Source organism: Drosophila ananassae, chromosome XL (genome assembly GCF_017639315.1).
Source record: "Drosophila ananassae strain 14024-0371.13 chromosome XL, ASM1763931v2, whole genome shotgun sequence".
Classification (NCBI taxonomy): Eukaryota; Metazoa; Arthropoda; class Insecta; order Diptera; family Drosophilidae; genus Drosophila; species Drosophila ananassae.
In genome coordinates, this window is record NC_057931.1 from 1,926,362 (window position 1) to 1,952,672 (window position 26,311).

General features: G+C 46.4%; 9 protein-coding genes across 12 annotated transcripts; 4 read left to right on the plus strand and 5 right to left on the minus strand.

Moving 5' to 3' along the window:
• Nucleotides 1-110: 110 nt before the first annotated feature.
• On the minus strand, nucleotides 111-1,154 carry LOC6503700 (histidine-rich glycoprotein). Its single transcript, XM_001963863.4, has 2 exons — nucleotides 985-1,154; nucleotides 111-627 (listed from the first exon to the last, which is right to left on the minus strand). Exons 1-2 carry the CDS (start codon nucleotides 997-999, stop codon nucleotides 223-225), a joined length of 420 nt encoding a protein of 139 aa, XP_001963899.1. The 5' UTR covers nucleotides 1,000-1,154; the 3' UTR covers nucleotides 111-222.
• Nucleotides 1,155-2,623: 1,469 nt separating this feature from the next.
• On the plus strand, nucleotides 2,624-3,665 carry LOC6503948 (CBL-interacting protein kinase 25). The gene has a single exon (XM_001963864.4). The coding sequence runs from the start codon at nucleotides 2,735-2,737 to the stop codon at nucleotides 3,590-3,592; it is 858 nt and encodes a 285-aa protein (XP_001963900.1). The 5' UTR covers nucleotides 2,624-2,734; the 3' UTR covers nucleotides 3,593-3,665.
• Nucleotides 3,666-3,693: 28 nt separating this feature from the next.
• Nucleotides 3,694-6,191, minus strand: LOC6503699 (pre-rRNA-processing protein esf1). Its single transcript, XM_001963865.4, has one exon. The coding sequence runs from the start codon at nucleotides 6,106-6,108 to the stop codon at nucleotides 3,766-3,768; it is 2,343 nt and encodes a 780-aa protein (XP_001963901.1). The 5' UTR covers nucleotides 6,109-6,191; the 3' UTR covers nucleotides 3,694-3,765.
• A 491-nt stretch (nucleotides 6,192-6,682) lies between these two features.
• On the plus strand, nucleotides 6,683-10,462 carry LOC6503949 (solute carrier family 12 member 8). The gene is made up of 7 exons (XM_001963866.4): nucleotides 6,683-6,930; nucleotides 6,996-7,543; nucleotides 7,608-7,809; nucleotides 7,864-8,098; nucleotides 8,177-8,758; nucleotides 8,816-8,994; nucleotides 9,071-10,462. Exons 1-7 carry the CDS (start codon nucleotides 6,683-6,685, stop codon nucleotides 9,228-9,230), a joined length of 2,154 nt encoding a protein of 717 aa, XP_001963902.1. The 3' UTR covers nucleotides 9,231-10,462.
• A 240-nt stretch (nucleotides 10,463-10,702) lies between these two features.
• On the plus strand, nucleotides 10,703-15,019 carry LOC6503951 (poly(A) RNA polymerase, mitochondrial). Its single transcript, XM_001963867.4, has 3 exons — nucleotides 10,703-10,944; nucleotides 11,006-11,870; nucleotides 13,775-15,019. Exons 1-3 carry the CDS (start codon nucleotides 10,845-10,847, stop codon nucleotides 14,694-14,696), a joined length of 1,887 nt encoding a protein of 628 aa, XP_001963903.2. The 5' UTR covers nucleotides 10,703-10,844; the 3' UTR covers nucleotides 14,697-15,019.
• Nucleotides 11,929-13,448, minus strand: LOC6503698 (tetraspanin-2A). Its single transcript, XM_001963868.4, has 2 exons — nucleotides 13,315-13,448; nucleotides 11,929-12,820 (listed from the first exon to the last, which is right to left on the minus strand). Exon 2 carries the CDS (start codon nucleotides 12,816-12,818, stop codon nucleotides 12,084-12,086), a length of 735 nt encoding a protein of 244 aa, XP_001963904.1. The 5' UTR covers nucleotides 12,819-12,820; nucleotides 13,315-13,448; the 3' UTR covers nucleotides 11,929-12,083.
• A 5,085-nt stretch (nucleotides 15,020-20,104) lies between the features above and the next one.
• On the minus strand, nucleotides 20,105-22,443 carry LOC6503696 (N-alpha-acetyltransferase 30A). 3 transcript variants are annotated; one of them, XM_032452581.2, is made up of 4 exons: nucleotides 22,349-22,443; nucleotides 21,240-21,902; nucleotides 20,930-21,175; nucleotides 20,105-20,869 (listed from the first exon to the last, which is right to left on the minus strand). In XM_032452581.2, exons 2-4 carry the CDS (start codon nucleotides 21,888-21,890, stop codon nucleotides 20,705-20,707), a joined length of 1,062 nt encoding a protein of 353 aa, XP_032308472.1. In that variant the 5' UTR covers nucleotides 21,891-21,902; nucleotides 22,349-22,443; the 3' UTR covers nucleotides 20,105-20,704. The 3 variants fall into 3 exon arrangements, with proteins under 3 accessions (XP_032308472.1, XP_001963905.1, XP_032308471.1); XM_001963869.4 differs by having other exon boundaries at nucleotides 21,991-22,395; XM_032452580.2 differs by having other exon boundaries at nucleotides 21,984-22,395.
• LOC6503695 lies at nucleotides 21,992-23,411 on the minus strand. Its single transcript, XM_001963870.4, has one exon. It carries the CDS (start codon nucleotides 23,308-23,310, stop codon nucleotides 22,693-22,695), a length of 618 nt encoding a protein of 205 aa, XP_001963906.1. The 5' UTR covers nucleotides 23,311-23,411; the 3' UTR covers nucleotides 21,992-22,692.
• On the plus strand, nucleotides 22,456-26,263 carry LOC6503952 (clusterin-associated protein 1). 2 transcript variants are annotated; one of them, XM_044716825.1, is made up of 5 exons: nucleotides 22,456-22,517; nucleotides 24,298-24,476; nucleotides 24,541-25,710; nucleotides 25,772-26,065; nucleotides 26,128-26,263. In XM_044716825.1, exons 2-5 carry the CDS (start codon nucleotides 24,455-24,457, stop codon nucleotides 26,235-26,237), a joined length of 1,596 nt encoding a protein of 531 aa, XP_044572760.1. In that variant the 5' UTR covers nucleotides 22,456-22,517; nucleotides 24,298-24,454; the 3' UTR covers nucleotides 26,238-26,263. The 2 variants fall into 2 exon arrangements, with proteins under 2 accessions (XP_044572760.1, XP_001963907.1); XM_001963871.4 differs by lacking the exon at nucleotides 22,456-22,517 and having other exon boundaries at nucleotides 24,284-24,476.
• The last annotated feature ends 48 nt before the right edge of the window (nucleotides 26,264-26,311 follow it).

Consider the following 26,311-nt stretch of genomic DNA (forward strand, 5'->3'; position numbering starts at 1 on the left):
AAATAGTCGAAGCTATCGATATTTTTGTTATCGGAACGAACCGGGCACACTTTAAAAAGTTTAACCGGTTTTTGAAAATGTTTTTAAAACTATTGTCTAGACGCCAGACCTTTGATATTACTCTAGGAGAATGCTTTATTAACACAAGATTACCATACAATCTTAAAACTAACGAAACACAACTTATTTGGCAAAGCGGATTCCAGACTCCGATCGGAATCCTTATTCGTGGTGTGAATAGTGCTCGTAGTGCTCCGAATGATGCACTGGCTCCTCGTAGTGGCCATGCTCGTGGAGATGCGACTCGCTGTGGTTCTCCAAAACCAGGCCATGGTTATGGTTGTGTTCCGTCTTTGGGTGCAGGATCTTGAGCTTTTGCTTACTGCCTCCGATCTCGATTGGCTTCTTTACCAGATGCTGATCCTCCTTTTTGATGTAAACGGGCACGGCATGGTAGTGATGGAACTTGACACTCTGGTGGGAAGTGGCATGCTTGTGATCCACTTCGTGGTGCAGCTCCGTCTCCTCATGCTCCGGTTCATGGTGCTCGTACTCCTCGTGGTCCTGGTGGTGGTAATCGTGGATCTTCAGAGCCGAGCTCAGGGCAAGAAGGGCTAATAAGGGCAGCTAGAAAGACATATTTCAGAAATGGTGAATAAATTGTAAACTTTTCTTATTGCAAAACTTGATTCAATCATTATAAAAGGTCTCATTTTCATTATCAAGTTTAAATTTCGATTTTGTGTTTCCAAACACATATTGGATCTCAAAAACAAATATTTATCTAATATATTTTAAAGTTTTACACTATTTTAATACCATAAATGAGATAAACTTAAAAAATAGTGGTTTTAAACATTTCATCTTTCGTTTTTGAATAGTGCTTTAGAGATATTTAAATAAAATGTTTTGACACACTTTTGGCACGTTATTTTAACAAATACAATATATGAGAACAAACTGATTCATTTTCATGTTCCTTACAACGAATTTCAGCATATTTTCTGATGTTAATTCACACACAGAGTAGTTCACAGACAAAAAAAGTATTTATATATTCCAGTATTCGATAGGAGCAGGACCGATACGCGAGTGCTCTCCTTGACGGCGGTTGGATGAATGTGGCTGCCGTTGGGGACCAGATTCGATTTATAGTGGAAACGGATGGTGTGGAGTTGCATGCCGCAGCAAGAGCAACAACAGCAACACGCCAATCCGCTGCTGGAGCGCTGTCGAAAATAAAAACAGCAACAGCAACAGTAACAACGTCAACAACGGCAACGAACTTCAACTCAAACGCAAGGCAGTTGTTGTAATTTATGGCCACTGCCACAATTGTTTGGAAAATTCGATTCGACACACGTTAATATGTGCGTGTGATAGTGGTTCAATTAAAGCGCGGATTACGTATACGGCATGTGGCCTTTGGGATTGCGATGCGGTGCGATGCTGGCTGGTTTCCTGCGCAGGAGAAACCCGTTGGCAGCACACGGTACCGGGCAACGGGTTAACCACCCAAAACAGCCCAGGCCGAAACCAGTTGCCGTTGAAAAACATTTGTTGCAAGTGCAAGGCAATTAGGCAACCCAAACGAGAGGAAGGCCAGGCCGGAGACGGAGATGGATTGTTTAGTAAACGGTCCCGGATTGATCCGCCTTCCTAATTGTGACTGTCCATCGTCTTAATTCTTTTCCCGACTTGGACTCCAGTAACAGCCACCCTGATCTCAGCTACTGAAACCTTTTATTGAACATGTTCTTTATGGTTTCATGTTAAGGAATTTGTATGGCTACATTAACTTCCTTATTACATTCCAGTGTCGCAACTTTAAAGACAGCTTGTGGCACCTAATCGCGACCAATTGCCCGAATGATAAATGAGGGCGAGATTGAGTGAAGGGCTTTTCGCAACATTTCAGTTGCAACTGGTGGCAGGTGAAAGGTGCGTACACTGTTGGGCGGTAATTGCCCCACCAGAGTTTCTTTCTGATCCCATCTAAGCAGCCAGAAATTGAAGTACGGCAAGTATGCAGCCAAATATATTAGATAATAGGTGAACGACTCGCCGAAAATCGCTCCAATGCGAGATCTAACTGCATTCGATTTTATGGGTTAGTGTGCTCCGGGGGGCGCGCACACAAAAGGCAGACACCACCACACCACACACGGCTCCATGCCACTCTCCGTGTTGCACATAATCGATTTGAAAAGTAAAAGTAAACTGCTTTCCCAGCCGCAGCCGCAAATTTTGCATAACAGTTATGCCAGTTGGTAGTAACTCTGCATGTTCAACATGCCCCGGCTCATGCCGCTTTGTTTTAGATCTGCCTGTCTTGGATGTTTTAATTATAAGTCCGGCATTAAATCGCCTTATATATTATATAACTGATAATTCGGCAGGAAGCGTTGTCTTTCTACATCTTTAAAGTTTAAACTAAAAATGGTCTAAGTGCAGAAAGTTTAAATTCAAAACTATATTGTTCTAAACTCTTTCAATGTTGCAGCCACCTGGAAGAATGGAGACTTCCAACTTCCTTGACAAATATTCAAATTCAAATTCAAAATTAGCTTTGATAAATTGTTATCGATAGAAATTATCGTGGCGGGTCGAGTGTGACCTTTCGAAAGTTTAAGAACCATCAGAGAATTTTCAAGAGATATGGCGCGCCCCACCTGAAAGTTTAACTGTAAACTTAAACACTTTGCATATACAATTTTCAATCTAAAATATCTGAATGGATCTAGGCGACTCCAAACTGCGGGCGGTTAGAGTCCTGGGCCAGGGCTCCTTCGGACGGGTGTTCCTCTGCTACCAGTCAGGCCGGCAAGTCTGCGTCAAGCGGATCATCGTTCGCAATCCCAAGACAGAGCTGGGACTTATCAAGGAGGAGGTGTACATCATCTCGCAGCTGCGCCATCCACATATCGTCCAGTTCCTGCGCTCGTTTACCCACGCCGGCACCGTGAACATAGTCATGGAATACCTGCCCAACGGAACACTAAGAGATGTGATCCAAAAACTACCTCCAGGCACTGGCGGAATCCATCAGGACCGACTTTTACGTTTCTTTCGGGACATGGTCTTGGGCCTGGAGTACCTGCATATCCGTTGCGTTATCCATCGGGACATCAAGCCAGAGAACATGCTGCTGGACGCCAAGGATCGCGTGAAGATAGCCGACTTTGGCATCTCCAATGTGCATGCACCCAGCACCCAATCCCAGACGGTCATGGGCACTCCCCTGTACATGGCCCCGGAAGCCATGAATCCGACGGGCAAGGCGGGCTTTAAGTCTGATATCTGGTCCCTGGGACTGGTGGTCTACGAGCTGTGCATCGGACACAGTCCCTTCACAGTCATCTATGGATCGGGAACTACGCCGGAGCAGCTTCAGAGCGTAATTCATACAATTTCCAGTCCCAAATTGGATTGCCTGCTTATCCGGCGGTTCTACGATCCAGTGTGGTCGCGTCTTTGCGAAATGATGATTGTATACGAGCAGGAGCGCCGCATCTGCTTGCCGGACATATATCACGTGGATGCCGGCATCACATCGGCCCTCTATAGGCATTACTTTGATTACAAATATTAAAAAATCTGCGATCCACCGTCGCCAAAAGTGTTCAGTGTGTAGGCTTAAGTAATAAACTATTTTATGGACTAAGGATCTGGATAATTCCAAAACTCACTCACTCTATGTAGAAATAACAGTATCTTTTTATTTTAAAGAGTCGTAACTATACTAAGTTCAGTAGTGCTACTGTCCTAAGGCTTCTGCTCCCGCTGCTGGAGCTTCCGCTTCAGGCTCTTCACTAAAGCGTTCTGCTCCAGTTGCTGTTTGCTACGTTTGGGCACCGTCGCTGCCTCCTCCCCATCCGCGTCCCCACTGGCTCCAGGGACCTGCTGCTGCCTGCGCTTCAGCTTCTCCCCGATGATCTGCTGCATGCCCTTGGTGGCCTTGTAGTGGGAGTGGGTGGGATCAATGTTGAACTCGTGCGATTTATAAACCGCCTTAAAGCGGTTGTCGTCTACATTCATGTGGAAGTCATCGTCAGGCTTTTCGGAGGCTGGTTTGCCGACCTGTTTGGATTTCTTCAGCTGCTGACGACGTTTCCGCTTGGAGCCACCAGACTCCTGCTCCTCTTTTTTCAAAATCTTGGCCAGGCTGAAGTGCTGCTTCTCTTCACGCTCGTCCCCGTCGTCCAGCAGGAGTTCCAGTTCTTTCTCTTGCTGGAGCGCCTCGCTATCCTCCGCCTGTCCATTTTGTTTCTTCTTATTTTTTTTCTTATCCTTAGAAGCCTTGGTTTTTGGAGGAGCGTAGTCTCCATTGGCAAACTCCTCGGCGAAATATGCGTCATTCAGATCAATGCCATCTGGCACGGAAGACGCATCGCTATCGTCACCACCATCGCCACCCTTGGCTTCGATCTGCTTCTGCCTACGTTGTTCTTTCCGCAGCTTATTCTTTTCGCTGCGCTTTTGGATCATCTTCTCGATGGGAGTCAGTTGAGCCTGATCCGATCTGCCAATCGTCTGCTGCTCCTCCTCGCCCTTCTCCTTGGGCGTCTCTATGTGCCAGGACATTTCCATTTCATACTTCTGCTCCTTTTCCTTCTTCTCTTGCTCCATAATTTCAGCAAGAAGGTTTTTGTAGTTGGCAATGCGCTCCTGCTTGGAGAGTTTCTTGGGCTTTTGCTGCGCTGGTTCTTTCTCCTTTGGCTTCTCCGGTTCTGGCTCCTCCTCCTCCGACGCAGATTCTTCCTCCTCACTGCTGTATGCCACTATTTTCCTAAGCTCCTTATCCGTCAGCTTGTCCACCTGGCCAGAAGACAGTTTGTCGCCTAACTCCCGCCTATCCAAAGCCGTCTCGTCCCAGGTTAGATCCACTTTGGCTTGCTGCAGCGCCGTTGTAGTGAACTGACGTGGCTTGTAGCTGCTGGCGTCCGGTAGCTCCAGGCACTCATCGGTCGGAGCGTCTTCCTCAAAGGTGGTATCATCAGGAATGAATCTCAGGTCTACGCGAGTGGCGGAGCTCTCGTACTCGATACCATCACACTCCTGGTAAATTTTATCCGCAGTAGGGACGCTATCACACTCAACGACGGCGTAGTAGTAGCGCAGGCGATTCAGCTGGTACTGCCGTAGCTTCTCCATGTGGTAGTCTTCACCCTCCTCGGCATCGCTGTCGTTCTCCCGCACCAGTTCCTCCTCCTCGTCAGAGGCCTCCTCCTTTCGCTCCACAAGCTCCTTGGGCCCGTGCACCTCCTCTTCAGCCATTCGCTCTTTACCAAACTGTGAGGGGTATATCTTGACACTAAGGATAGTCCCGCCTGGCGGCAAGAAGGAGCTCAGCATGACCATCAAATCTTTGGCCCGAATACGGTCCCAATCCATGTTGCAGACGGCGAGGCGATGGGTGCTTTCCTCGGTGCTTTCGGCGTCGTTGTCGAGCTCCCCCCACACATGGTCGATTTGGAGTTCAGGCCCCTCGTCCTCCTCATCTTCACTGTCTTCGTCAGAGGAGGAGTCCGTGATACCGCCCTCACCGCGGGCGTAATCGACGTCCGGGTTGGTCAAACGTTTGCGGAGATCTTCGGGAACATCAGATTCATCGCTGTCCAAGGCATCATTACCCAGTTCGTTTTGGTCCTCCAAATCAGCTATGGCACGCTCCTCGGCACGCCGCTCCTCCTCAGAGTCTGACTCAGCCTTGACCTCCTCTTTCTTATCCAATTCCTCTTCCGGCTCCTGTTCCTCCTCATCTTTCTCATCATCGCTGTCTTCATCCAACTCGTAGAACTTTTTGAGATCCTCCGCGTTGCTCTTGTTTATTGGCCGGCCGTACTTATCCACGGTATACTTCACTTTGAATTTCTCATCCGTGAACATGCCCTGGAAGCGCTGGTCGATCTTCACCTTCCGCTGCACCTTGGGTACTCCACGGAATCTAGGATCCGCCAGAAGATGATGAAAACGTTCATCCTTCCATATGCCGCTCTCTGGGTCGACGGCTGCCGGCGCAGGTGCCTTTGGCTTTTTAGCTGAGGAGGATGGATCCGCCTTGGTCATCTTCCCCGGCTTTTCCTTCTTCTTGCCCATTTTGCCCATTTTACCGTCAGTAAATGGGAGCCAAAATTATTGTTAAATCAACACGTGAAGACAAGTGATGCCACATGGTACGAAGGGGCCATCGATTATTCGGTTATTAATCGCCCTGGATGTTATCGCTTAGGGACCACCTCTATTGTATATATGACGATATAGTTTACATATGAGAGAGTGTTTTTATTTAACTTTCTGCGCATTTATACCCAGAGATACCCTCCGTTAGCCAGACACGAAAGATGCGGCCCACAGCCAGCTGCTAGTAAGCCAGAGCCGACACCAGTGGCACCTGCCCACTAAGAGTGGAGTGGCATCTACTCATTCCATCATCATAGCCGCCTGCCTGCGTGGATTCATTCCAAATTAGCCAGAAATAGAACCTCGGGTATCGAGCCAATTTCAATCAGTTAATTGCCGCGATTACGCTCGATTCGTCGATACAGAGATAACCCGAAGGCGCAGCAGGCCAACTCGCCTCGTTCAACACTAACAAAAACAAAAACTCAACACCAAAAACAACAAGAACACGGCAAAACGGTAGAAGCGCGGGAGTATCAGCAGGGAAAGCGGAACCAAGATGAGTAATACCTCGGAAGGTAACGGTAGCGGTAACGGAACCGGAGGCCGACGCACCGTCGACTGGCAGAGATTCGGTCTAGGCAACGAGGATGATGGCGAGGTGGCGGTGGCCACCTTTCGCCAAAGGACCAATAACAACACCGGCGGCTTCGTAGATCTCGGAAACGAGTACACCTATGCGGCTGGAGGGCACCATGCATCTGGAGCGAACGAGATCTTTGCCGGCGAGCAGGGCGACAAACCCTGGTAAGTAAGAACGGTGGTCCTTACTATCAAGGATACACTAACCACGCCTTCTTCATCCTCAACAGGTGGCGATCCAACTTTTTCATTTCGCAGCCGGTACTTTTTGGCACCTGGGACGGTGTGTTCACTTCCTGCTTGATCAACGTGTTTGGTGTGATCGTATTTTTGCGCTCCGGGTGGATTGTTGCCCAGGCTGGCATTCTCAACGCGGTGCTAATCATCTTCTGCACAGTTGTTATAGCCCTCGTTAGCGTGCTGTCAGCGATTGGCATCTGCGAACGATGTCGCGTTGAGAGTGGCGGCGTTTACTTCCTAATAGCGCACACATTGGGCTCCCGCTTCGGTGGCGCCCTCGGACTGCTCTACTGCTTCGGTCAGGCGGTGGGATGTGCGCTTAATGTGATGGGATTTGGTGAGTCGATGGCCGGTCTTGTGAATCTCGGAGAAAGCAAATGGGCCATCAGAGGATTCGCAACCGCCGCAGTCCTTCTGCTTGGCTGCATCAATGTGGCCGGCGTTAAGTGGGTGATCAAGCTGCAGTTTATTCTGCTTATGATCCTCCTTATATCGGCGCTGGACTTTATGGTGGGCAGCTTTATTGGACAGAATGAAAGTAGGTTGAACGCGGTCTCCACAAATTTTTGCGTATTTTGTTATTGTAAAACGGCTGATTACAGAAAATGGATTTGATGGCTGGGTAAGTGGAAATTTTGTCGCTAACCTGTGGCCGATGTACGAGAACGGGTACTCCTGGTTTCGTGTGTTTGGAGTCTTCTTCCCCACCGTGACGGGTGTTCTTTCTGGCATCAACATGAGCGGCGATCTGCGGGCTCCTTCCACGGACATTCCCAACGGCACCCTTGCTGCTTTCGGAACATCGTAAGTTGCAACATCCACTACTAAAAATCTTTATTCAACACCTCGATTTTCCAGCACATTCCTGTACCTAGTATTTGTGCTGTTCCTGGGTGCGACTTGTCAGCGAGACACGCTGCGCACCAACTTTATGATCGCCGTCTCCGTGTCGGCCACTCACTTCCTTCTCTTAGCTGGAATCTACGTGTCGAGTATGTCCTCCTGCTTGGGCGCGATGTACGGCACACCACGTGTCCTACAGAGCATTGCCAAAGAGAGCGTTATTCCAGGGATCGATGTCCTGGGCAAGGGAGTAAGTATTCTGTCTCTATTGTGAAAACTTTATTGTCTTAGTATAAGTTTTTACTGATCTTCATAAACTTGCTTTCAGCGTGGTCCCAACAAAGTGCCTCTGTATGCTATGGCCATTGTGGCCCTTGTCACTGTAACCTTCATTATTGTCGGAGACATCAACTTCCTGGCTCCCATTGTGACGATGCCCTTCCTGCTGACGTACGCCTGCATCGACTATGCTTACTTTGCACTGGCCCAGACCTTCGACATCCAGGAACAGCGCGAGGAGCGCTTCCGCATCCAGGCCTCAAGCCCCAGCTATGAGACACGTCGTTACGGAAGTGTCTCAGACACGGGCAATGACCTCGACCTGCTCTTTCCCGATCGGGTCCGGCACAAGAACCTGCAAAGTCCCCAGAACTCGCCACTCCACCAGACGGCACCACACCAGTCGGAGTTCAGCGGGGAGGGACCAAGCACCTCAAGCCGAACGACGCAACCAGCGACTTCATCGGCCAACAACGACGCCACGACTCTAGCCGTCGACCAGGACGGAGCGCCAGACCAGGAGCAGAATCAGGACGAGGCCGAGCCCATTGCTCCCATCCGACCGCCCATCCACTCCAAGACGAAAAACTGGTACTCCGGCTACTGCAACCGCTGGGCTTCGCTGCTTGGAGTAAGTTCACTCAATTTTAGAAGCAATGTTGGGTTTTAATGCTCCCTTTTCCTGAAGGCGTTTACCAAGCTTTTGGTCATGCTGCTGGTGAACTGGTACTATGCGCTCACCTGCTTTCTGGTGGTGTTCATTGTGTGGTTCTATGTAGGCACGGCCAATCCGGCGGTGAAGCCTGGCCTAACGGCCGAGTTTAACTTCTTTTCCTGGCTTAAGAGCATAATATTCCGGTGCTTTGGGTGAGTTTGTTTCTCGCGCTCCCGAGTGCCATGAGAACTTTCTTATGATTGCCATCTCGTTTCGTTTGGTGTGCAGTAAGCGTATCCACGAGTACGAACAGATCGTAGTAACGCCATCGTGTCCCGGTGTGGATCTCTCGCCCACGCAGCTGAACGAACAGAACGAGGACTTCCGGCCACGGCCCAATTACCACCACTCTTCAGTCATCGAGGGTCGCCTCATCGATGATATTTAGAGACAGACATCTACTTAAATCTAGATAGATCGCCCGGGGCGCAACGAGGAGCTGTGGGCGTGGCTGTGGCAAGCAATAATCGAGTGCATTTCTTTAGCCAGCGGAAAAACTAAAAGAATTACCCAAAACAAAACTAAAACAACCGGAAATCCACACTCATATATCCTTTACATAGATATTTGATATGTATGTTTTGTATAACATTGTAAGGATGTTCTGAAGCTAATCCAGCCGTGATTTTTTAAAATTCCAAAACCCAGTTTTACCTTGTTCGAGTTTTGTTTTTAAATTGTACATTTTTAGTAAGTCCATTAGGTGTTTACCATTATTAAGAGTACAATGGGCTTCACAACCATTGCAGCCACATCTGTCAATATCTATGTTAATTTAAATCTTTATTTATATAAGAACAAAATGTAACGTTTAGTGTTTTTAAAACCATATCACACCAAATGGAAATGTACTGCTTTTAACGCCTTCCACGCACACACCGCACACAAACACAGCTCAGAGCAAACTACTACCTATGTTTAATTTGTAATCCAATGTTTTTGCTGCTTTTAATGTGTTCCTTGTTCGCGGAGAGAAAGAGTTCAAAAGCTACGTATTCTTAACAAAGAAAGCGTGTAAATTGTTGCTAAATGGATATGTTTCCGGTGTTTCCTGCCGCTTTCGGAGGGGACGCATGTGATACTGAGATAATAAGTGAACCAAAAAACCGAAACCAGAAATCAAACTCGATGATTTGGCGCCTCTGCATTTAAGAAGAACATACACACACACGGCACACAAAGTGTAATCCAATAAAATTGTTGCAGAACACAAAAAACTAATAACTAATAATGAATAAATGTAATACACCTAACACACACCTTAAACTTAAGCTGTAACCCTCTGTATTAACCTCACCCGATGAACAATATTATTCGTACTCCCCTAAATTCACTCAGCAGCCATACATACATACATATATCAGCAATAACCGCACCCAAACATCCTGTATTACCCTATATTAATGTAATGTATATACAATGTATACTTATACCGGGATATATACACCGCATGTTGATCGAGGAGGTGTTGTATATTTGGAAAATATACTCGCGAGTCCGATTTTTGTACGTATATGTAGCCTAATTAAAACTAGTTTTACGAAAAACCTATCCCCAGGACAGCCCACACATGAAATAACGTTAATGTAACACATTAAATAAAGAGCGTGTAATAAATAGTTTCGTAAATCATTATTATTGGTTGTTATCTGGAACGCAATGTTCAAATGTGGCGCCAACAGGGCTGGCGAAACCATCATATGGGTAGTTTTTCTTTTGGGCTCCAACGATAAATACTGAGTCCTTCGATACAGATTATGTAGAGATAATTGAAAGGTTGGTAACCATGGGTATATATTTATTATGACGATATAGTTATTCTGCAGATCTCTGAACCGATATAGTTTAAATAGTAGCACTGCATCCCTGGTAGACAGCTGAAACATACACATAACCTCAAAACCTGCGCCCCGGGACACAGGAGAGTTATACTGGTTCAAAGCTCTATTTTGGACACATGAAGATCTTTTAGGACTTGCATCCAGTCAACCCATCTGCCGTCATGAACTGTCTCATGCGCCGCAGCCAAAACCTGCTGCTCTGGCGAAATTCTTGCGTAAAACACAGATCCACCGATGCGGCTTCCGCCAACCGGAATGCAGGTGAGTTATAGCTTCGTTCCAAGATTTGTTCGTCTAATAATTAATCTTCTAACTACTGCAGCTGGTAAGCTCAGCTACGAGGAGTTCATCGGTCACCAGCAGAAGCAGGCCCAGCGGAGTATTATAGTCCAAGTGAGCTCTGAGAAATCATACCCAGAGTTGTATAACTACTGTAGCCGGTTTGGATCCATCCTAGGGGCCCACCATTACTGCGTGCGCCAGGACGAGGCTCTTCACTACGTGCTCCTAGAGTATTCCACTTCTGGAGAGGCTGCGGCAGCCATAGACTCTGGCGTAAGCAATGGAGACCTGTGTGGAGTGCCTGTTCGATCACCTTTCCTTTGGTTCCGGGCACCCCCGGCGGGAAGTAAACGTTCTCCAAATCTGGCGCCCAGTGGTACCTTGCCGGCGCTGAACGCTATCGATGGTGGCCGGGTGATGGAGTCGTCTCAGCTTCTGGCTTTGGTGCGCGGTGCTCAGAGTATCGACGAACAGGTCCTGCTGTTGCACAAGCACACACGCTTGAATGACCTGGGGATTCGTCTGAGATTCCTGGCAGCCCTGCAGGTGCAGCAGGCCATCTCTGGAATGTTCCCCACTGCCCAGGCTCAGCCGTTTGGGTCATCCGTGAACGGCTTTGGAAAAATGGGCTGCGACCTGGACCTGATTCTGCGCTTCAACGACGATACCGGCTCGCAGAAGGGTCTGGCGGTCAGCGAGCCTTCGCGACTAGTCTTTCACACCAAGGAGAACCTAAGCAACGGACGATCGCAAACCCAGCGGCACATGGAGTGCTTCGGGGATATGCTGCACCTTTTCCTGCCCGGCGTCTGCCATGTGAGGCGCATCCTGCAGGCCCGGGTTCCGATTATCAAGTACCATCATGAACATCTTGATCTGGAGGTGGATTTGTCCATGAGTAACCTGTGAGTATGGCAAACCAAAGCTAGCTATAAAGGGAGTCCCATGAAAAAAAACACACAATCTGTGTAGGGATCGCAATCTTTATTGTACCTATTGTTCGAACTGGTTGGAGGCTTAAATCTATCGCAGGGTCTTTCGATTGTCTTCGTTGTCGTCGTACTCTAATAACTTAGCTAACTAGGATATGCGAATGGGTTGGGGCTATCATTTGAGCTTTAGCGGCGGTAGTTGCTGGCCTGCTCCTCCTCCTTCTTGACTGCCTGGACCAGAACGAAGCTCATCACGGCACAAATGACGTTCAGCAGACCCAGGGTCATCGCCAGGGCCACGATCCATCCAGTCTTGCCCTCAAAGAACCAGGTCAGCTCGTCCACGCAGCCGTTGAAGAAGGCATTACCACTGACGACGTCGCGACAGGAACTGGGAAGCGGCTGTCGCAGATCCAGGTAGTCCCAAGGGCCGGAGGCGCCGCAGCAGCCGATGTTCTCCTGGATCATGGTCAGAACATAGTTTGAGTAGGTGTACTCGGAAGTAGAGACGAATCTCCGTAGGGAAACATTCAGCAGCGGCTGCAGACTCGAGTGCATGGTGCTGAACTGCATCAGAACCGCCGATCCGGCCACAATGGATATAAAACCGAACACCTGGGTCCCGACGAACACAAATAGCGCCAACGTGTTCTCCATCAAGGCACTCAGACAGCCCAGGAAGCTGACCGCCATCATCACGATGCTGATGCCGATGAGCACATAGACGCCAATGTAGAAGGACTGAGCCTCCAGGATCTTGAGCCAGTCGTTGAAGCCGGGCTCGGCCCTCAGCCAGACGGTCAGGGCGAACAGCGCAGTGGATATAATCCAGGCCACGATGTTGAAGCAGAACAGGGTGTACTTGACGCAGCCGATTTGCTTCTCCAGCTGCTCGTCGGAGGCTCCGTAGCCGATGCCCATGTCTAAAATAGAAAGAGGATGTGATGAGGACCTCAAAACCAATTTACTTGCATCAGGTTCAATGCCTGTTTTTTCAATTTTGTCTTGAGTCATCCGCGAGAACCACTTGCCCTGCCCTAGCCGCGTTTATTAATCATTTTGTTGGCTTTATTGTGGGCCCCTGGCTTCCACCTGCTCTACCTGCCCCTTCGTCATAGTATCGCTTTTGGCCTTATCGGGGAACAGTGTGTTTAGCAAATAGCCTTATCAGCACGCACTAGATGATTAATACCAACACGAATGCCAAGTTGCAACACACAGTGGTTTAAATGGGGAAAACTTGGACAGGGAATACTTTCTGGGCAGGACAAACCTCCTTTCAAAGGATATTAGTATTGTTTGTTTTGTTTCCAAAGTTCCTTAGTGGAATGAAAACGTCAACACAGGTTTTTCACATCTTTTCACTCGCAAAAAAATTAACCATGGCCTCTGCCCAGCGTTTCTTTCAGATCTTCACCTCGTATTGTTTTCGTTTCGCTCGGATCACCAGAAAAAAATATAGTTGTGTAGTCACGGAACCGGAGTCAGAACCAGAGATCCGTTGGCTTCCTTCGTAGAAATCGTTGTGACCCAGCCCGATAAATGGGTGACAACATTCAGGCCAGAGAGCGGGCCAGAGCCACAGATAAGAAAGCTCTGCAGCTCGATTAGATTAGATAGCGAGGGCGGCGGCAAGTGCCGATTGCCAAATGCCTTGTAACAGCTCTCTGGGGCAGGTGATTCAGGTGCCTCTCACGACGTTGGCATGCCGATGACCATGATTCACTCCCACCGGGCTGCACTCATCATCATATCCGGCCTAGTGGTAGGGGTCAGTTTCCCACACTAGATAAAGGGTTGGGGGCTTTGCATCTTTATGTTTACATGTTTTCGAACCTAGATTATGACTGGATTCCCTATTTTTGTTCTTTCTGCAGCACTGGCTTTTACATGTCGGAGCTACTGTACATGTTCGGCGAAGTGGACCCACGCGTGCGTCCGCTGACTTTCAGCATCCGGAGATGGGCACAAAGCTGCGGACTAACGAATCCCTCGCCAGGTCGTTGGATCAGCAACTTCTCACTCACCTGCCTGGTCATGTTCTTTCTGCAGCAGTTGCGGCAACCCATTCTGCCCACCATTGGAGCCCTAGCCAAGGCGGCGGAACCGGGCGACTCACGGGTCACAGAAGACGGAATCAACTGCACCTTTGCTCGAGATATGGATCGGCTGGGGTTCCGGAGTCGCAATCAGAGCTCCTTGAGTGAACTCCTGCTGCAGTTCTTCGAGTTCTACTCGCAGTTTGACTTTCACAACAGGGCGATTTCGTTGAACGAGGGTCGGGCGCTGTCAAAGCCAGACCACTCGGCCATGTACATTGTTAACCCACTGGAACAGCTGCTGAACGTGAGCAAGAACGTGAGCATGGAAGAGTGTGAGCGACTGCGCATCGAAGTGAGGAACGCGGCTTGGGTGCTGGAGTCCGAAGTGGAAAACGTGGCCCTGCCTGTGAGCGAGGGCGAACGACAGGAACACTCTTGGGGTCTGCTAAATCTGTTCAAGCATCCAGAGAAGCCACTGATAAGGCCTAACATGTTCTTTAAGCCGCGCATGGTAGAAGTGAGTGATCTTTTCGAGCAAAAGGAACTGACACCCAGCCCCTCGACGCCGCAGACTCCAAACGTACGCTCCAGCACACCCACCAGTAACTCCACCGCATCCACCAGTTCCCCCATTACCTACAAGAGCGTATCGGTACGGCAGCAGGTGCAGGGCATCAAGACTGCCACGCGAACGGAACTAAAGCAAATCCGAGGGTCATCGACTCCGACCAAAAACAGTCGGCGGAGTAGCAGGTGATAGAGGGTACAATTCCTGCCTGGTGTATATAATAGGGGCTTGTCCCGACATAAATGTTGTTCATAATGTTAGATACATAAGTCTAAGCCTTTATCACGCCCATGTTGAGTATTTCCATCATGTTTCTATGACGAATAAACCAAAATTTTCGGATGTCCAGAAGTGCAACTTAAATTTAACTTTCTGTTGGAATCTGAAGTTGGTTTTATGATTTTATAGGTAATAAATAAGCAAGATAGTCATTGAAACATGTTTTTATATGGTAATAAAGCCAAATATGTACTATTCAAATATACTTTTCATTTTGCGCTGTGGACCAATAATTTCCTACGATACTCATATATGATTTATTCAAGAGACATTTTAAAATTGGTCGAATTTTTTCAAAATGTACCCGTACCCTTGAAAAAGTGACATATCTAAAGATAGTGAAATATCTAAAAGATCTAATAAAACGAATGTTCATAACTCGGCTAATACTTGACACATCATCAAATGTTATACCTTCCCAATCTTAGAACTCCGAGCAGAATCATTCCCAATCAAAATCTGCCAATGAAAATTATGACCCATTTTTCGAAATTTTTCAAAGGTATCATCATGATTTTGGCCAAAAAGTGGCCCAAATTTATTTTTTTGATATGTCCGATCTTTTGATGCAGTTCGATGGCGATTAGTGTTCTGATTCATAAATGGTATTCCGTTTTGGAATCCGTTGCGAAACAGTGAAAAAATTCACTAAAACGTGCATCAAAAGTTCATAATTTGAACCAATAAAAAACTTAAAGAACTGGGTATCAATTATTGTCTAATGTATGTCTAATACTTGGCGGATCATGGAATTTTATCCTCCCCGTAAACCACATATTTTATATTAAACCAAGCTAAATAATTTTTAATTTATAAATATTAAGCTTTAATTTATAAAACGGATTAAGCATCAACATACTGATCCTGAATTTCGAGTTTCCTATTTCGCAAGGCGAACGATTTTTCTAAATGTCGATTATATAGAAGTATTTTAAAATATCCACCTCTAGCAAAAGGTTTTGAATTTCCCACCTCTAACGACGGGAACTAAAAATACCGATAAGCTGGACGGTTCCGAAGATTCCCACCACTTGTAAATTATTTTGATTTTCCCACCTCTAAGTGAACTAAACAATCGATTAACGAATCTGTTTTTAAATTTCTCACCTCTAGTAAATTATTTTGAATTTACCACCACTAACAAGGTGATCTGAAATCATCGATGATTGGACCAGTTTTTAAATTTCTCACCACCATTGAATGTTTTGAATTTCCCACCTCTAACTCGGCAATCTAAAAATATCGATAAGCTAACCAGAATTTGAAGTTCCCGTCTCTAGCGAAGGACAATTATAAATAACTATAAATCAGTGGTTCCCAAAGTGGTCCAGGTGGACCCCTAGGGGTCCATGGAAGACTCAACGGGGGTCTACGTTGGGTGTAACAATTCGTCGTTGATTACGAAAATTGATTATTAAATTGAGTTATTTAGCTGCAGGGGGTCCACCGGATCCAGCAAAGTTTTGGAAAGGGGTCTATGAGAGAAAAGAGTTTGGGAACCACTGCTATAAATCATAGAATTACTAAACCTAATATTGAATTCCTCACTTCAACAGGATTGCGGAAGGTGTCTCCTAGATATGAGAAATGCATCAGAGGATAAGCAGAATATCATGAACAAAATAAATTGCGCCACGTTAAGGTAGAAGGACAACCGCGGTGAATAGCAGAGGTGGAAAGAAACACGATCGGTTCTTACAGACACGACCTTTTTTTAAATTAAAAATTCTATACAAATTACATAAAAAAAAAATAATGTAAAACAATAATGTGTGTGTCTTATTTGGGAGAATACTTTCAGGTACCACATAGCCCAATTGTAGCCAACATCGGTTGCGAATTGGCCAAAATGTTGTGCAATACAACAGTCTTATTAATTCAGACCCAAAAAGACGCAAAATTCGAAAAAAAAAAAGGACAAGAAACGCTGATCCTCAGACGAAGGAATTCGATTGGCAATAATGTACATTTTTGATGAAGTTTTTAGCAAATATCTCCGCATTTCCTTGGCCGATTGGGAATCCAGTTACCGTTTTGGAATCACGACTTCAATATCCTTTCAACTGCATCCCAACATTTCAAAAATCGAACAAAAAAAATCGACCTATTTTTGAAATTTTTGCAAGGGGTACCATCAGGATTTTTTGCGAAAATCGGCGAAAATTTTATTGTCCGATTTTGAAAAACTTTAGATGCAGATCGAAGGACATTGAGATCCTGATTCCAAAATGGCTTCCTTTTTCAAGATCGGTTGGGAAATGGCCAAGATATGAGCTTGGCAAGATGCCCAAGCGGCGGCCGGCGTTTCGGCCGCCAAGGCTGAACTTTCGGAGCGCATATCTTGGCTATTTCTGGACGGATTTGGAAAAGGGATGTCATTTTGCGATCAGGGCTCCGATATCCCTCGAACTGCATCCCAGGATTGTGAAAATCGGGCAAAAAAAAATCGACCCGATTTTCGCGATTTTGACAAGGGGTACATCAGGATTTTTTGCAAAAATCGGCGAAAATTTTATTGTCCGATTTTAAACAACTTTTGATGCAGATCGAAGGATAATGATGTCCTGGTTACAAAATGACATCCCTTTCCAAAATCCGTTAAGAAATGGCCGAGATATGAGCTTGGACAAAAGCGCCTTGGCGGCCGCAAATTTCTTAGAAATCGTATGGCAGAAAATTTGAAGCACCAGGCCAACAGAAACCAGCAGAAGGTCGCCGAGTGACGTCAAAGCAAGCAGTGCACAGATTTCTCTGCACTGTGAGAGGGAGATAAAGCTAGTTCATGGCGGTATTTTGCGTCCCTTTTCCCCTAATGCGATAGATCTTTCAACTTACAGTTGCTTAAAATTGAATAAAACGGTACTAAAATCCATGATGGCCGACTGTTCCCCAATCCCTGCATCCCAACTTCCAGTCCAGAACGGTAATATTCACTTAATGATGGTAAAGTCAAAACGACACACGTTGTTTTTTTGCGCGTGTCACGATTTGGGGCTCGCGTGAGTAAAAATGCATTGGATCGCATGGGGAATGGCGCATCGTGCCGGAATGGCGTGCCAAATGTCTTGCCAAATCACTCCTGCTCCCCCATCACTAAAGTTGCTTAATTTATCTACCTGTCCCGCTCGATCGCATTATCTCGTTCTCCCCCATAGAGTATGATACTGTGATCCCCATCCCATAAGGTGCAATGGGGAGGTAAGGTGCCACCATAGCTGCCTTCCTCCCTTTCCCACACATGGCGAAATGAGAAAAAATTGCATAGAACTGCTTGAACTGCTTTTTCTTGGCGACCTTCAGCTGGCTTCTGTTCGCCTGGTACTTCAAATCTGGCCACGGGCAAAATTCACTGAAATCGAGGAAAATTTTTTCTAGATTTGATGAAGAGGCGTTTAAGAAATGGCTTAAAAAAGGGTAATTGGGAAGTTTTTAATTATGAAATTATATATTTTTGTTAAATATAAATACTATAGTATTTAATTGTATTTTTTAAAACATTTAAATCAATTTCTAAATGGCTAAAATATGGACTTGAAAAGTGGCGATATTGCGCCGCCCAAAAAGTTTTGCCAATTGCTCGAAATTCGTATGGCAGAAAATCTGAAGTACCAGGCAAACAGAAATCAGCAGAAGGTGGATTTCCACCATCCCCTCACCCTCACTTCGCCAGAAATTTGTCTCGATTATCCCTTCACTGGCCCCAAGGGTTTAACGTTCTAAGAACATTTTCGCAAGCAAAGCCTTATTAATACGGCAATAAAAAAGCATAATACTGCTTCCTTTTTATAGTTTCAGCATTTTTCACTCGTTCTGTTTCATTGATGGATTGTTTTTTCTTCTAGGTACATATACATAACATAAAATAAAGATTGAACAATGTTAAAGACAGGTGAAGGGTTAAATCTAAGTATTCTCTCATAAATTGTAAAAAAACGGTACCAAAATCCATGATGGCCGACAGTTCGCCAATCCCTGCATCGCAATTTCCAGTCCAGAACGGTAATATTCACTTAATGATGACAAAGTTAAAACGACACACGTTGTTTTTCTGCGCGTGTCACGATTTGGGGCCATCGTGAGCGAAAATTCATTGTTTTGTATGGGGAATGTTACTGCGTGCCGAGATGTCGTGAGTACCGTGGCTCCAAGACACTCAGTACTGCCATCCCCAAGAGAGCCCCATTTGTCTACCTGTCTCCCTCTTAGTGCATTGTCCCATTCCCCCCCATGAAGTCTAAGTTGGATCTCCATTGCATTAGGTGAAAAGGGAGGCAAGGCTTGGCCGTTATATATTCAGATCTGTTTGTCCCGCTCCCCCCTTATGATCAGAAAATAATATTTGCTCTGACGTCACTGCACTGCTTGTACTGCTTGGTTTCGTCCACCTTCTGCTGGTTTCTGTTGGCCTGGTGCTTCAGATTTTCTGCCATACGATTTCTAAGAAATTTGCGGCCGCCAAGGCGCTTTTTTCCAAGCTCATATCTCGGCTATTTCTCAACGGATTTTGGAAAGGGACATCATTTTGTAACCAGGACATCATTATCCTTCGATCTGCATCAAAAGTTGTTTAAAATCGGACAATAAAATTTTCGCCGATTTTTGCAAAAAATCCTGATGTACCCCTTGTCAAAATCGCGAAAAATCTGGTCGAATTTTTTTTGCCCGATTTTAAAAATCCTCGGATGCAGTTCGAAGGATATCGATGTCCTGATTGCGAAATGATATCCTTTCCCACAATCCGTTAAGAAATGGCCAAGATATGCGCTCCGAAAGTTCAGCCTTGGCGGCCAAAACGCGGCGCAAATTTCTCGAAAATCGTATGGCAGAAAATCTGAAGCACCAGGCCAACAGAAACCAGCAGAAGGTCGTCAGAAAATTTGTTGATGAAGACCGAAGGATAATAACGTCCTGGTTACAAAATTCCTTTTCAACATCCGTTAAGAAATAGCCGAGATATGAGCTTGGAAAGAAACGCCTTGGCGGCCAAAACCCGCTGCAAATTGCTTAAAAACGCGCTTATTGGCAAGCTCCCATCTTGGCCATTTATCAACAGACTATGTAAGGGGATGTCTGAAACAAATTCCCATCCACTGGCGTCAACAAAAAATAATAATAGGAATAGTGAGGTCCTTCAGATACAAAAAAGCTATATACATATTAATGTTATTTTTTTTAGGTTTTATTGCATTTTTTTTAATGTTAATCGGCGATTAGGCATATCCTTGTCGCTATCCTCGGATCACTATTTAACCTAAACAGGTGTAATGTATGTATTGTATATATATCGCTACAATATGCTTTTGTGTACGAGTCGAGTGTTATTCTGTTCTTTGCTCTTTGATCCAATTTCGTTTTTTTTTTTTGCAAAAACCGATAAACATTATTCGGCATAGTTTATTAGAATTTCCAATAGCCTGCTCCACTTCCTTGTTCAATCTTTTTACAAAATTTGATTCTACGGTTAATAGTTTGTGTGTTACTGCCTTTTGCTTTTAAGTTTGTTTGAATGTACATAACTAATTGCACGATTACGAATTTGGAGTTTAATTTATGCATGGTAAATCACGTATTGCATGTAAAATTGCCTTTTGTATAATTAATAAAATTCTGGGTCGGGTTCGTTTTGTGGCTGATCTGCTGCTTCTGCTACATAAAAAAAATTTACAATTGGGACAAAAAGACAGGGCAGTCGCAAGGCTGACGCCCAGCAGGGGAGAGGGATGATAGGTGGTAGGTAGAAGGAAAAAAAATCTGATACTACGATGCTTCTCATTAAATAGGTACAAAAAAGTCGAGGGGTCGCCGCTCTGCATAAAGCTGCCAGCTTGCAAGGACGAACGGTTCTCCGGAGCGCAGAGCATGCCATGTGGACCGGCGGCTACTTAGACAACAATTTCGACGGCAGCCGCCAGCGGCACTCATCTAAACCAGAGTTTTAACCGCAGTGCATCAACTCCGTTGAGATAGTACCGAAACAGTCGTTTGTCCCTCACAAAGCCCAGATTTTCGTATAACCGCAATGCAGGCTCATTTCGCATTTCCGTTTCCAGCACCACCTCGTCCGCGTTGTCCGCCAGCATGGCCTGAATGAGTAATAGACAAAATTATGGTAAAATATGTATACCGGACTGATATGTACACACCTCTATAGCCTTGGTGACCAGTGTGGTGCCAATTTTGAGCTTGCGATACTCCTTACGCACGGCCAACATGGCAATATAACCGCGCCGTACATTCATGTGCATGTCCAGCTTGCACACGATGGCGCCCACGTACTGATTGTCGTGCGACGCAAGGAAGCAGAGCTTTGGCCAGTTATAGATAAAATAGCGATACGTGTATATAGAGTAGGGCTCGGATAACTCTGCCTGAATGAGTCGCATGATGTCCTGCGTTAAATGGGAGTTAAGTTAGGTTGTTTAAGTTGACTGTATATCGAAAATGGTAACTCACATGCATTTGGTGCTCCGCCTCGTACTCTTTGTACACAATCTCGTCGGCTGAAATGGCAGGTTCTGGCTGCTGGGGCTCCGCCGGTATGGCAACAGCCTCTGCTGAAGTGGAGGGCAGGTGTTCCACCGGCTCCTTAGCTTGACTACTCCCCGTCGTCTCCATTGTAGCTGCCTCTGCCGCTGTTGTCTTTGTAGCTGTTGCTGTGGTCGTGGTGGTTTGCGTGTTGGCAGTGGTTTTGCTCGTGGCGGTGATTGGCCTCTCCTGCTGCTGGAGATGATCTCTCCTCTTGCTGTTGTTGTTGCTGCTATCCACGTTGTTATTGTGGGAACTGCTTTTTATGCTGCTGCTGCATCGTATGTGATTATTGTTGCTGTGATGACCGTTCAAGACGGTTAGGGGCGTGGCCGCCTCATCATCTGTAGCCTCCTGCTGAGGCTGCTCCTTTACGGCGCCGCTGCTGTGGCCATTGCACAAATGCAATTGCTGAAGCAGACCATTCAGCTCCGGTTCCGATCCTGCCCCCGGGGCATGCCCATTGCTGGACGGTTGTGGCTCCAAAGACTTTTCCAGTTTATCCGTCTTCTTTTTGTTTTTGAACTTTTTCTTACTGGCCGTCAAAGCTGCTGGGGCCGCTGCCTGGGCATCCGCCATCCTGGCCTGGAACTGCAAGAATCGAAAGGTTCCAAAAATGTGGGTGTATTTTGAATTGTGGAGAACTGGGAGCGGGGAGTGCTAATTGCTTACCGCCTACCGATTTAACTGCTGATGCTTCTGTTAGTTAGAAGAAGACCCGCCTGCTTTGTTTTCTGGGAAAGGCGGAATCTAGTGGACCTTATTTTTGGTTATATTTTCACAGTTGCTGGTTTTTCATTCACGCACACCTACACCACACACACATACACAGGCAGCAGAGCACGCACATACACACTCTTCCTCTATGCCGTTTGCGGGGCTGGGGGGCTTGGTGACAGAACGCTCGACGTAGCTCCAATGTGAATATGACTTGTGTGCAAACACGCTAGACCTTATATAAAATTGTATCTTGCATCCCCGAAACTTGCGTTTTTCTTTTTGGGGCTATGAATAAATCTACACGAACATACACCCACCTATATGTAAGAGTAAACAGCTGGCCACCAGAGTTGTACAACTATTAAGTTATCGTTATCGACTTAGTGGCAACCTTATTTGGCTCCTCTCTAGCGACGCGGGAAATTTAAAAATTGGCAGACACATTGAAATTTTAAAATCGACCGTTCTTAACGTAAAGCATGTAATGTAAGAAAGAATTCTTGAATGCATCCTTTTCATATTTAATGGTAGGTAACTAGTTTTGGCACAACACAAATTGACACATGTAAAGTAATGAGTATTATGGCTAACTGAATACTGAGTAATAGCTTACTGATACTGACTAATGACTATAATATAAATCAAATACTGAGGTAGAGCTTTAGGCAGCAGGTTCAGATTCTCCAGGGGACGAGTTCTCCTGGACCTCGTTAAGTAGTTTCTCGTGGGCTTCGTATGCCTCAATACGCTCCTCTAGCTTGTCCACCTCGAGCCACATCTGGGAAGCCGCATGCCAGCGCGGCGGCGGATCAGCGTTGATGGTCTTGATCAAAGTGGCCACGCGCTGACGGTCCCAACCAATAGCCTCGGCACGGCGTTGCACCATAATTGTCTTCAGATGGCCTATCCTGCCCCCAAAACCAGCGCGTGCGACAATAACTCTGCCATCCATTATATCTACGGAGCCCGGGGCCTCGGTTTGACACATCTTCTCGTTTTCGCACGGAATAGTGGCGGCCAAAGCCGGAGTAGTAATGATCACAGAGATTGGGAATGGAGGAACAGCTGAACCAGCAACCGCCGAGTTCACGGCCGGAATCACATGCGAATCGAAGAGCTGCTTGGATCCCGGGGACATCTTCATACGCTTGCGTTGGCCGCCCAGCGGCACACGTCCAACAATGTCAGTTTGTGTGGCGACGCTGCGAAAATTTTCTTTTTTCTCCGAAGGCGCCATAACGCGCGGGGCAATTTTAGAGATACGCTTACGTGGAGCCATAGCTTTTGATTGAGTTTTTTGTGCAGAAATAGGAATTTTCCTCGATTTGATCCGGATCTTACTTCTTCCTTCAATAGGTAGGTGAATAGTGAAAATTGAACAATCCAAATCTGTCAAACTAAAATTAGCAAGGCCTCCTTAATTTCCAGAAAACAGTATTCAAAAATTATCATTGTGTGGTAAATATGCACGTATGTAGGTTCCAGGGGATTCTGTGTTTCAAAACGGGAATGCAATATTGTTTATTTACTTTGAAACATAGATTAGATGTTTACCAAATGAAAATTGTAGAATTTTCTTTAATCGCCGCAAAATATTTACCAAATTTATCAAAAAGCATTGGAACATCAAACGCTACTTGATCTATGGCTGGAAGCGTCGATAAACGCCCAAAATCCATGTAAACAACACCCGCAATAGCAGGCGAACAGAAAACTGAAGGTGGTCGATTTGAAAGTTTCAATATAGCGGGCTTTTTCTAACAGTTATTGTCATCGACAAATTTGAAAATACAAAATAACGCCTTCTCGACGTAGCGTAGTATTTATATATATAGTATAGCGTTGTTATTGCAGTATTTTTTGGGTTCACAGGGGCGCACTGTAAGAAATTTTCTACATCCACCTACTTCCGCTTCCTGTTCGCCTGGTACTTCAGGTGCTAGTTACATGAATTTTGGGTGTTTTTCGATTCTCGAGCGATTTTTTTGAAATGTAAATTAACATACAAATAAAAACAGTATATTTAACAGCGATATTTTATATGCAAAGGCTTTTAATTATTGTGGGCTAAAAAATGTTTGAATTAATTTTCTTTTTAAAAAAACATTAAAACTAAAATTTTTCAAGCTAGATTTATTCAATAAGCGCCTGATTTTTGTAGCTCTTTATGCTTCTCTTACTGACTGACTGCTGTACTGAAAAAATAAAAGTAGTTTCTAACTCTTTAAAAAATTTACTGAATTCGAAAACAGTTTGTTTTTGTCAGTGTCGTGCGTTGCCTGGCAACCTTCAAATTGGACACCAGTGGCCCAAACACTGCCGAAAAGGGCCACAACAAATGTTGGCATGGAAAATGCCATTGGCCACTGCAGCCGGCGCAGCTAAACCAGGTGAAGCGGAACAGGAACAGGACAGAAACTGGAATGTCTTTCAAGGATGTGCGAGGTGAGTTTGCCTAACCGCCTTTATAAATATGAGATTATCAAAATCCTTGATTTGTATTGGGCAGATCTCGGAGAGCAGCTAAAGCTGTTGGGGTTCCCTAGGGTTTTCCCACTCCAGGCATTGGCCAGTCCCCATGGCAGCCTGGCCAGCTTCCACATTGTGGCCGAACTGCTGCAATGGCTGGCGGGTCTAATGGAGCCAGGTGCCTCCCTGCCCGGGGGCGTGGAGTCTGAGGAGCACAGGGTGTTGCTAGTGCGTTCTGCAACCGAGTTTTTCGTCACCAAGGCGGCCATTCGCCTAAACCCCCGGAAACTCTATGCTGCAGCTTCGGTGACTGCCGCTGAGCTGCAGAAGATAACCCGACTCCTGACAGCTCCAGGCGGCCAAACCGAAACTGACCACGAGGATGAGGAACAAAGGGATCAGTACCGGAGCCTGAATCCCGTGGATATTGGCGATAAAATGGAGGATCTGCGTAAGGCTAGAGAACTAGCCACTGACTTAACCCAGCGGGGAGCTACGCTCTATGATCTGCTCTCCAAGGAGCTGCTCAATAAGGAGGCCAGGACGGCGCAGGCTCAACGTCCTTTGGAGCTCCTGAGCGTGGAGCGAACTCTAAAAAATGCCATTCAATCAAATCAGCTCCGGTTGCAGTCTAGCAAAGCCCAATTGGAAGCCACACGAGTGGAGTTGAATGCCCTGGGATCCAAACTGCAGCGCCGAAAGGCTGAGTTGGAGAGGACTCGCCAACGACTGGAGGCATTGCATCGGATCCGTCCTGCTCACATGGCGGAGTTTGAGGACTGTGAGAAGGAGCTGCAGCAGTTGTTCCAGCGCTACTTTCTGCGCCTCCACGTCCGTGATGCTCTGCGATTTCAGCTTGAGTCCCGTACGAAAAGGGCCACGCCCATTGCCTCTCCTGTTTTGCAAAAGACAGCCGAAAATTCCATGCCCTTCATCCCAGAAGGGCTCATCGAAGACGATGACGACGACGATGACCTGGACGATGATGACGACGGCGAGAATGCTGGCGAAGGCATTTCGAACCCGGGTCTCGAAATGGTTGTAAATGGCCGCAGTGTTTTCGGCCTGGACTCCGAGATACCGGACATACGCGATGAGGATAAGCTACTCCAGCAGAATGGCCTAAACCCCGGGCAGAGTAAGAGGCCTGGCACGGCCACCTCCAGGATGAGGCCCACTACTGGAAGAAGCCGGAAAGGCGCCACAGGAGGTAGGTGTTGCTGTTGCTTGCTTAAGTTGAAGCTATTCACGAAGTTTACTTTTCCCTTCAGGAGGCGGCGCCGATGGAGGCAGAGGCGATAGAGGTACCCGGCGAGGCAGAGCTGGAGTAGCGGCTGCAGGAGATCCTGGAGAAGGAGCTGGAGCGAGCGGCGCCACTCGAAATGGGCGGAACGGTCCCGGCAGCAGTATGCTCGATTCCCGGGACGATGACAGCAGCTTCGGTAGCTCGGACAGCGAGCTGGATGTGGGCGAAATCATGGGCATGAGCGGGCTGAGTGGGATCAGTGGCATCAGTGGAATCAGCGGAATGACAGGCATGGCCCTGGGTGCCGGGGACGATGATTGTGAGACCGCCAGTGCTATTTGTAGTTTGAGCGTTATTTAATCCTTTTCATCCTTGATCCAGTTGACCTAAACTCTATCGATGACATCAGCATTTCGAAATTAACCGGGGAACTGCCGCTGCGTCCGAAAACAGCTAACAAAACGGAGCACCACAGTGACGAGGACTTTTAAGGATTTACACTTGGGCGGACTTATTTTCTACGGTATTTTTTTTGGGTCCCAACTTGCAAAGAATGAACATTTCC

Coding starts and splice junctions, on each gene's coding strand:
- LOC6503948 (XM_001963864.4), top strand. CDS start 2,735: ATGGATCTAGGCGACTCCAAACTGCGGGCGGTTAGAGTCCTGGGCCAG.
- LOC6503699 (XM_001963865.4), bottom strand. CDS start 6,108: ATGGGCAAAATGGGCAAGAAGAAGGAAAAGCCGGGGAAGATGACCAAG.
- LOC6503949 (XM_001963866.4), top strand. CDS start 6,683: ATGAGTAATACCTCGGAAGGTAACGGTAGCGGTAACGGAACCGGAGGC. Junction 6,931..6,995: donor GAGCAGGGCGACAAACCCTG/GTAAGTAAGAAC, acceptor CATCCTCAACAG/GTGGCGATCCAACTTTTTCA. Junction 8,995..9,070: donor ATAATATTCCGGTGCTTTGG/GTGAGTTTGTTT, acceptor TTTGGTGTGCAG/TAAGCGTATCCACGAGTACG.
- LOC6503951 (XM_001963867.4), top strand. CDS start 10,845: ATGAACTGTCTCATGCGCCGCAGCCAAAACCTGCTGCTCTGGCGAAAT. Junction 10,945..11,005: donor TTCCGCCAACCGGAATGCAG/GTGAGTTATAGC, acceptor TAACTACTGCAG/CTGGTAAGCTCAGCTACGAG. Junction 11,871..13,774: donor GATTTGTCCATGAGTAACCT/GTGAGTATGGCA, acceptor TTCTTTCTGCAG/CACTGGCTTTTACATGTCGG.
- LOC6503698 (XM_001963868.4), bottom strand. CDS start 12,818: ATGGGCATCGGCTACGGAGCCTCCGACGAGCAGCTGGAGAAGCAAATC.
- LOC6503696 (XM_032452581.2), bottom strand. CDS start 21,890: ATGGCGGATGCCCAGGCAGCGGCCCCAGCAGCTTTGACGGCCAGTAAG. Junction 21,176..21,239: donor AGGCGGAGCACCAAATGCAT/GTGAGTTACCAT, acceptor CATTTAACGCAG/GACATCATGCGACTCATTCA. Junction 20,870..20,929: donor TGGTCACCAAGGCTATAGAG/GTGTGTACATAT, acceptor TTACTCATTCAG/GCCATGCTGGCGGACAACGC.
- LOC6503695 (XM_001963870.4), bottom strand. CDS start 23,310: ATGGCTCCACGTAAGCGTATCTCTAAAATTGCCCCGCGCGTTATGGCG.
- LOC6503952 (XM_044716825.1), top strand. CDS start 24,455: ATGTCTTTCAAGGATGTGCGAG. Junction 25,711..25,771: donor CCGGAAAGGCGCCACAGGAG/GTAGGTGTTGCT, acceptor TTTTCCCTTCAG/GAGGCGGCGCCGATGGAGGC. Junction 26,066..26,127: donor GGGTGCCGGGGACGATGATT/GTGAGACCGCCA, acceptor TCCTTGATCCAG/TTGACCTAAACTCTATCGAT.